Source organism: Ylistrum balloti, unplaced genomic scaffold (assembly GCF_031769215.1).
Source record: "Ylistrum balloti isolate Yb309-2 unplaced genomic scaffold, AGI_CSIRO_Ybal_v1 Utg369934, whole genome shotgun sequence".
NCBI classification, from domain to species: domain Eukaryota; kingdom Metazoa; phylum Mollusca; class Bivalvia; order Pectinida; family Pectinidae; genus Ylistrum; species Ylistrum balloti.
In genome coordinates, this window is record NW_026782045.1 from 1,129,718 (window position 1) to 1,139,511 (window position 9,794).

The 9,794-nt window shown below is 33.7% G+C and overlaps 1 protein-coding gene across 1 annotated transcript; it reads right to left on the bottom strand.

Annotated features, from left to right (window-relative positions):
- Positions 1–2,797: 2,797 nt before the first annotated feature.
- On the bottom strand, positions 2,798–8,935 carry LOC132547126 (alpha-tocopherol transfer protein-like). Its single transcript, XM_060210880.1, has 9 exons — positions 8,861–8,935; positions 8,138–8,289; positions 7,491–7,724; positions 6,758–6,834; positions 6,294–6,410; positions 5,657–5,767; positions 4,434–4,535; positions 3,739–3,907; positions 2,798–3,055 (listed from the first exon to the last, which is right to left on the bottom strand). The coding sequence occupies exons 2-8, from the start codon at positions 8,274–8,276 to the stop codon at positions 3,758–3,760; spliced, it is 930 nt and encodes a 309-aa protein (XP_060066863.1). The 5' UTR covers positions 8,277–8,289; positions 8,861–8,935; the 3' UTR covers positions 2,798–3,055; positions 3,739–3,757.
- Positions 8,936–9,794: the final 859 nt, after the last annotated feature.

Below are 9,794 nucleotides of genomic sequence, written 5' to 3' on the forward strand. Positions count from 1 at the left end.
CTACTGGTACAGATACAAACCATTGAGTCCCATGAAATGTAAATAGATAAATTCTATGGTTATCAATAGTTCTTTTTACTTAAGATTCTGATAGCATGTTCAGAGTACCTGTTACTTAATTACCATCATATCACCATCATATTATCGTTATATAACCATCCTATAAACATCGAATTACCATCATATCACCATCATATTATCGTTATATAACCATCCTATAAACATCGAATTACCATCATATCACCATCATATTATCGTTATATAACCATCCTATAAACATCAAATTACCATCATATTACCATCATATTATCGCTATATAACCATCCTATAAACATCGAATTACCATCATATCACCATCATATTATCGTTATATAACCATCATATAACCATCATATTACCATCATATCACCATCAGTGTTGATGAGATCATTTCATTTCAACTTCATTATCAGCAAAACCACAATTACACAAAAATCATGAAACATTAAATATTATCAGTACAATCTGCATATAAAATTATATGTGTTTTGCAATTTTGTAAAATATGGATTATTAAAATCATTCATCCTTACAAGCAGACAACTCAATAGTAAAGAGAATATTGTATATGTTGAATGTTAAATTATACCAAGTCTGGATATTATGCAAGCTAAAAACAGTTTCAGGGGTGTGATTTTATAAAATAAAGTTTGCTGATATCATAAGCAGCCCTAACGAATGACTTTATCAACAACTTTGGTACCTTCAAAATCATAGACTTCTAAAACATTATAACATCCTGTGGAGTATTCCATGTAAACACCATGTTAGGCCTGTTTTACTATCAGTATAGTGATGTTAAAGAAAGGATTTGTACATCGGACACAACAACTGCACATTGTAGAGATATTATTGAAATGATAAACACATCGGATACAACAACATTTTAACAACGAAATATTGTGTTCAATTTCTAAATATTGTGTTTAATTTCTAAATACTGTGTTCAATTTCTAAATATTGTGTTTCTATTAAATATTGTGTTCAATTTCTAAATATTGTGTTCAATTTCTAAATATTGTGTTCTTCTAAATATTGTGTTCTATTTCCACCTTTTAACTTACACAACAGCCATTCTTTTCATTTTGTAAGAGTCTATCCAGCTTTTTATTTTCAAAACAGACTGATTGAAGTCACTTCTAGATATGCTTTCCACTGTCAACTCCGAGATCAATGCTGATCACAAAAGATACCAAAACTAATGGAAGACGGTTCGTATCAAAAATGTTTTTGGTAAAACAGTATATGACATGATACACAGATTAAGTATCCCGTGTTCCAAGTGATACTTATAATTTGAGACAATGGTAATATCCCAATTCTTTAATGGAAAATACACATAAAAAACCCCAAGACAATCTGGAGTCAATCCAAACATTTTACAAAAAATGTCACAAAGATTTATGAAGCCCTCCAGATGGATATTTATGATGGAAATATGTTTTTTTTCTAAATTGTATCATTTGTTAAGAATTATTATGCAATTTTTCTACAATCACATTTCAACTTACATATTAAAGGAATTCATGATTAACTTACCAAATTGGACTATTCCTTCCTCCCCCGCCCCCCTCCTCCTACAATTATCCCTACCACCCCTACCCATCAGATCTTAACCTTATCATGGAATGTCCCTATCACTCACACTTCCTCTACATATTTTTAGATTGATCCCTACCACCCCTAAATATACTGGACTGTTCCAACTTCCTCTACATATTTTTAGATTGATCCCTACCACCCCTATATATATTTGATTGTTCCAACTATCCACATCTACAACATTTTTTAGTAATGGGCACCTGTATCGCACTTTCAAAGTAAACCCGAGTTCCACAAAAGAAAACTAATGGGCAGTAATAACGAACCCATGAAAACTATTTTGACAGAATGAGTTAGCAGTGTTTAAATGGAGGAAAAATTAACAGATTCCCGTAGAATTTTTTTTGCTCCTGAGATTCTGTGACAGATACATCTTTTTCATCCAGAAAAAAGGCATATCTTTAAAATCAGATATAACTCAAAATGTTAAAAAAATAATCTAAAGAGGGCTTTCTAACAAGAATTTAAATATCTGCAAGTCTGATATCTTTTTGCATGGGAGATATGATTTTTCGACAAAGACACTCAAAACGTTAACTTTTAAATTTATTGTGTGTTCGTCCCGAGAGAAGAACACATCTCTTAAACACTTAAGTTTGAAGATTGATTGTCTTGGTTTGATTATGGCCATTGTTAACTGTTTTATTACACAACAAACAATATGACCAGGATTCTTTGCTCTAGTGAAACCACAACAGTATGACGCCTAGCTCTATAATGATAAACCTTCATGTTTGATTAGTTTTATAAATCAACTCATATGACAAGGAAACAGAAAAGTAGGTCAATGTTGACGTGGAATTTACTTCATTTGGTGTCTCAATTTTTTCTTTTAGGTTGTTGAAGAAAAAATTCCACCATCGCCAATCAAAGAATGAAATTTTTCACACTTGATATTGTCAGATTGTGAAATCTTCAGAAAAACTTGTACTCTTTTGAGTAGTAAAGTAGGCATATGTCTTAGATATTAACAGTTTGTTAAGAAAATGGCTTTTGGTAAGGTTTAATTTGGATTTTTAAAATACCCCATTTATGCCAACTTACTTATTAAAGAAATAAAAATATTAATTGTCAAAATAAATCTGATGGTCTAATTACCTTACTAATAAAAAAAAACAGATATAGCTAACAGAGAGATATTCTTAAAATTTGACACTTAGCTCCACATTGATTGCTATTAATTGTCTTGTAATCAGCCCATCCACTCAATTTGAGTCAGAAGTAAGGTGTTTTCCCTGGCTTACTTGAGATTAAATATTGTGTACCTTAAGATCAATAACTGGAGAAATGAGATCCGTCGTTGGAATGTTTAGGAGATATTTTCGTGTAATGGACGGACCAGTACAGCAGTGTTGTTTCACCATACAAAAATTCAAGATATTCTGGTTTTTTTTCTCCGTTGGTAGCTTCAAATCTGAAAGAAACAAATGAGATATAAATACATGTATAGGAAATATCTCATTCATTAACCAACAAAATACAAAATCCAGACACCACAAAAAAACAAATCTAGTACAACTTGTACAACGTAACATCTTATAAATCTTTTATCTTCTTCCTATACTGAAAATCTTTGTATCTTTGCCTTAACAAAAACTAAATATATTTGTCTCTTTCAATACTACAAACATGGATCACTTTACACCTGGCATAAACTACCAAATACTTAAGAAAGATAAAAAAAACCCCAAACTTTGAAGCTACAAGTGAAATTTTTCAAACTTTTTTTTTTACTTAATGAAATTTTCCAATCGAAATTTTGGATGTGTATTATCATTTCTTGTGTTGAATACATCTCTAAGTGAAATTGTCTTATTGTGCTCTTTAGAAGAAATCATTCTTTGCAGTAGACCTAGCCTTCTTTTACCGGAGAGTATTTCAAAATGCTCCAGTACCATAAATAATGAAATTATTTTGGCCAATTTTTATTTTCACACATCATTTCCTAACAATTTAGGGTCCTAATGTCACTGACAAGTCCTAGAGTAACAGATATGATGCAGTTTAATTGATTGGTAGGTCAAGACATGTATAAATTCGCGATTGTGTGTAATCTTCTGATATGAAGACAGTGACCTCCATGGTTTGAAGTCTTACCGTTTTTTTTTTCCAGGCTTTACACATCCAGTTTACGATAAGACCCCACTAGACACTCCATGGCGTCTGCTTTGGAAGATTTAGTTGCCTTGGTTGTAGAGTCCAGAAGGCCGTATTTTGCTTCTTGGTCAAATTGTTCATCACATTTCAGCAATGTCTCTGCCCAGTCCTAAACGATCACAAAGTGATTATACATTTAAACTCAGGAAACAAACTGATGATAAAGGGACTAAATAGTTAAATTTTGTTACGTTTACCCATGTGTTTCATTTTAGGCAAGCATTATAATATTTAAAATCAGACTCTTCACGAAATTATAACACTCTCCGAGAAAAGTAGATAAAGATTATCAAACTAACACTAGTCGACACTCACTGTTGTGTCTACCACCCGTCGCTGTTTTGATCGGAGATAACTGAGTTCATCATGTGACCTTTCAGACTGTACATATAACTCTTTAATCTTAAGTCTTGTTTGTAACATGTCGTTTCATGGTTTGTGTTTTTGATTTGACTTTAAATCAGTCTTCATAACCAATAGTAAGAAGATTACTGTCCAAACAGATTAACAAATTGTTTATTTGTCATTTTGTGCTCAACAACAACTAAACAATGTAAACTGATGGCCTCTTCAGTTATAAGGTCTTGAGAATCTTTTGAATCAAAATGATATCCATTTTTGAGGTGAAACCTTACCTTATTTGAGAATGGTGGTAGTTCTCCTCCATATTCTTTTGGAAGGTTAGCTTTGTCGATATATTCTGTCAGACCTTCAGGTTTTTCACCATGGAAATGAAGCTGTCAAGAACATTTAACAGTAGAATCACAACAAAAATGATAAAACAATTTCCTGCCTACTCTTTATTTGTGTGAGTGTGTTATGTGTGTGTCTGGTGGGGGAATTTAAATATTTGATTGAGACCATAGCAGTATCACAATGTAAATGCTTATCACACTACAACAATTATTCCTTCTTATCAGTATTTATTCTGTGTATCTGAGAAGTATTTATAGACAACTGTTACATCAAGATTTAATCTCTTCTGTTTATATGATCAATTTAGAAACCCTGCACTAAAAGGTAACAAAACCAAGATTTTTGAACACTGTAATTTCCTGTGGTAAATTCTCTTAATTCAGAGCATTTTATTTTGTGTTTATACCAGAGCCATGTTACTCTATAAAATCTGGTTTGCATGTACAGTAGAACAAAATGCTAGTACGTACACTTTTGTTGGTGTGTGTGTTTAAACTCAATGAATCTAGGTAATGACGACAATATCGGCCTGATGGGTAGCTAGTTATATATAGTGCTGCTTCGTTGTTGTAAAACAGCTCTGTAATTTAGGGAATAACACTACTGTGTATGGTACTTATGGCAGGATATCATGATTCAACTCTTAAAAGTTGAGATTTACTGTCAAAAGACAAGACAGTGAACAGATATTTGTCAGTGTAACTACAATATATCACCACAAATATTAAAAACACAGCAAGTTATTCTAATTAACCTACATCCTAGGCAACAAAAGCATGATAGTATAGGGTAGTTTGGTTGCATTTTAAAAAGAAATCTGGGTCATTCTCGACAGAATTTTGTAATGCTAATAATATTCAAAGTTTTATTGACCATTTGGGGCCATACAGTTGTCCTTGACATCATTTTCATGACCTATCCAGGTCAGTACTGACCAATGATGTCATCAACAATTCTCACCTGGCTACATATATCAGTAATAAGAAATTTGCAGATGGTATACTGCCGGAAATGATCTTCACTGACCAATCAGTTACTAATCAAAAGTCAATCATTAAACTGTTCATATTTCCGAGAAGCTTATCTTTGGTTAACAGCACCTACCAGGTACACAATCACAGAACAGTTTGACATCAAATAACGTGGCACTTTAGATACCTACTCTGCTTACAGTCTTTTCCTTCAGAAACTGTTTGACGATAGAAAAGACATAGTCGAAGAATGAAGGCTGGTGTAGATAGTGAAGACCCTTAAACCTCGCTGGGAATGCATCCTGTGAGAAAGAAAATGCTACTGAAACCTGCACAAGCCAGATTTTATCAGATGATATACAAACTAGAATGTAACATGAAATAACTGATATGTTCTTTTTACTGATGCTTGTTACAAATGGCTGTGAGTAATATACAATAATTCATTTACAAATCAGTTTGGCCTTTAGGTTCAATAAATCTTCAGGGTTTTCCATAAGAGCCGGTCGCCGGCCAATTTGACCAGCTACTTTGATCATTTGGCCGCCTACACCAATCCAGTTCCGTAACAATGTTCTGTACACGACTACACGTACAAGGCAGGCCAGCCTCCTACTTTCACTACACAGCCTACTACTAACAAAATTATGGAAAATCCTGAATCTTATATTTGTCTCCAATCACATTCAGCAATAATAGATCAACTTCTGAGGTTCTAAAAAATCCACTGTTGATGTCAATAATTGTATTATATTCAACACTGAAGTTTTAACTGTATAAACTTGACAATATCTTTACAAAAAATATGTCAAGTTCATTAAATCTTACTTGTAATAAGCTAGCAACACGCTTGGCATAAAATGGAGATACATTTTTTGCATGGTTCCAGCCCATCTCTTTTAAATCAATGACCATTATCAAACCATTAACCTGTGTTTCTTCATCCTGTCAAAGAAGTACAAAATAAAGATTTGAAAAAATGTCTCCCATTTTGTGTCATTTTGTAAATACATTTCTCATTCAACTTATAATTGATCACTAATTTGACACCATCAACTTACCGAGAAGTTGTGAAGATTTATCAATAACTTTGAGGCAAATAGCAACACCATCACAATTATATTACATAAACATAATGACAATTAAAAAGAAATCATCAAGTCTTATTTTAACAAGAAGTGACCACAGATATATTACAAAGTTTACAATTTCAGATGTTGATTTTACTGCTTGTAAATACTGACTTTCTCCAAAACGAGTACTTCATAATTATTTATTTTCAAAATATTTACCTCTATAAGTTTTGACAAGGTCATGAAGTTGGTACGGAAAATGTCATCCAATCCATATCGACTAACGTCCCATTTACCTGTAAATGTATATATAACGGTTTTTGTTAATGATTTATTTTTTTCAGTGCTATTCGGAAAAAGTCTGTTAAACTCCAAGAGTCTGCCATAAACCACTTCTATCTTTGGTTCTGTTTCCTGCCTCTGATTTCTAATTAAATGATCGATGAAATTGTATGGGTCATACCCGTAAACAAACCCTGGAGTCCTGATGTAGGATAGAGTTTTACTGGAATAACACACAGGAAAGTAACAAAATGTAAATTAGTGAATGTCAGTCTTCTTATGAATGTGAAAAGACCTCTCACCTTAGATCTTACAGTGACCTCTAACCTTATATCTTACAGTGACCTCTCACCTTAGATCTTACAGTGACAAACCTTACAGTGACCTCTCACCTTAGATCTTACACTGACCTCTCATCTTAGATCTTACAATGACCTCTCATCTTAGATCTTACAGTGACCTCTCATCTTAGATCTTACAGTGACCTCTCACCTTAGATCTTACAGTGACCTCTCATCTTAGATCTTACAATGACCTCTGATCTAAAACTTAACAGCAACCTTTCATTTTAACCCTGTTTAACCATGCTAAGGGGTCAGTTCAGAAATAGGTTTCAAATCAACAGAAATTATTCTAGCCTTTCAGGTGTCCCGATTTATAAAAATCCAACCTGGTCGCAATACAATAACAGGGCGGCCTTCTTTGTCACGGCTGGCTAGAACTCCTGTCACTCCATCATCCAGCACATGTTTCACAGCTGATGGTCGTAAATTGGTAAAAATTTCTTTGTTTTCGACCTTCATTTTGTAATGTGTCATAATCAGCTGAAATGCTCGGTCATAGTCAAATTTTTTGGCACGTAAGAATCGCAATAGGAAGGCATCATCAGTGCGGACTTTCAAATCTGGAAATTATCAATATGCAAATACTTAACATAAGCGAATACACAGAATGATAACTTAATATAGTTTCTGTGCTAGGTGTATCACATTTACATTTATAATAATGGTTTGTATTGCTCAAATGGTTTTTGTTCAGCAAACATCCAAAATTAACAAAAACATTAAGTCTAACTAAACAATACAAATTTGATGTTTCTGTACTATGCATAACACATTAGAATATTTTCAAATCACTTTAAAATACAATTTTCGCTCTACATTTCATTTCTTAACAAATTAATCTTATATCAAAATAAAGTCATATCAAGGTAAACAGCTATCTGTCAAAATGTCTGTTGTCTAGTGTTGGGGTCAGAGGAAACTCTGACAAGGAACTAATATAACAAAGCACAACATCTAGTTCCATGCCACAAACCTCTCTGTTTCAGAACCATGTCCCTGAGGGCCTGAATGTCTCTGCTTCGCCATTGAGGTTTTTCATTGAGTTCCTTTTCTGCCTTCTCTACCAGCTCCGGAGGCAGGGTACACACGTATTCACCCTGGGGTTCTGTCATGGCAATCTTGTGACTGAAAGTAATGGATGACTACATAAATCAATATACATGAAAGACACTGCTCTATTTCCCACACAGATATTTTCCAAAATTGACATTGTTCTCATATGTACATGGAGCAGGTGGATTTAATATATGATTTTTTTCAGTTCTTTTGGTTTGAGGAAGTTGTTTGAAGTGTTTTTAAGTATACACTTTTCTCAGAACATCTTACAATGTACATCATTGAGAAATGTTATATGTTAGGCAAATACTCCTCAACTATTAAACCATGTTGTTTTTCTGTCCGGTTAGGATATACCAAAGGTCATTATATAGGACTTCAACAAAATATTTTTTAAATGATCTAAAGACACTTCACGATCGATACTTATTAGGTATTGGCGCTGCATGCACAAATTTGCTTCAATAAGTCAAGAAAACACCGGGCGATGCTCAACTATAAACACGGAAAATGAATTGATAATATACCATGTACGGTATATAAAATGTAATGCCCTTTAAAACGATTATTGGGTATACCTGGCCAAACTTCGCTCAGTTATTTCTTCCACCTTTGAAAGTAATCAAGCAAAACTGCTTACCTGTCTCCGCTACTTTTCAAGCAATATCAGACGTCTCCTTGATTTTAAAATATCGTCCTATCTTTTTACTCGTATAACAAGTGATTTGTGAGATGTGTACAGGTGTATGTCAAGTTCATTAAAAAAAGTCCCCAACTTAAAGTTACCATTGAGGTGTCATCGAACTGAAGTAGTGGTCGCGTTTTGTGACAGGTGCATTCGAAGGGCAGCAGTTACCGGTGCACAGTGTGTTTTGGTACCTACTTTTTATGTTCCGCAAGAACTATACCGAGCATAATAAAATCCCAGACATATCACTTATTTAATACAACAATTTATAGTAGGCGAAATTTTAATGACAATTTTCAAGTGGTACTATTTTGGATGAGCCGTGTGAGAAAGTATTGCCTCCAAGTTGTAATATTTGGGTGAGCCGTGTGAGAAAGTGTTGCCTCTAAGTTGTACTATTTGGGTGAGTTGTGTGAGAAAGTGTTGCCTCTAAGTTGTAATATTTGGGTGAGTTGTGTGAGAAAGTGTTGCCTCTAAGTTGTAATATTTGGGTGAGTTGTGTGAGAACGTTTTTCCACCAAGTTGTAATATTCTATATATATTACAACTTGGAGGCAACACTTTCTCACACAACTCACCCAAATATTACAACTTGGAGGCAACACTTTCTCACACAACTAATCTAATAGTGAGTTGTGAGAGAAAGTGTTACCTCAAAGTTGTAATATTTGGATGAGTTGTGGAAGAAAGTCTGTAATCGATGGAAGGACCATGTATACATGTACAATGCCTTTGACAAAATCCATGATGATAATCTTTTGTGCGAGGACTTGTAAGGACGAGATGAGTTGTTAGGTCCTGAATTCTTAATCTATATACCCTCGATACTCTAGGAGTAACAATTATTCTCTCTCTCTGTACCCCTGGAACCATCCTCAATATTCCA

What these genes read in the sequence shown, in the direction of transcription:
- LOC132547126 (XM_060210880.1), bottom strand. Translation starts at nt 8,276, where the DNA reads ATGACAGAACCCCAGGGTGAATACGTGTGTACCCTGCCTCCGGAGCTG. An exon ending in CCTTGTCAAAACTTATAGAG is followed by an intron (nt 6,411 to 6,757) that starts GTAAATATTTTG and finishes CTTCTTTGACAG; the next exon opens with GATGAAGAAACACAGGTTAA. An exon ending in AGGAAAAGACTGTAAGCAGA is followed by an intron (nt 4,536 to 5,656) that starts GTAGGTATCTAA and finishes TGTTCTTGACAG; the next exon opens with CTTCATTTCCATGGTGAAAA.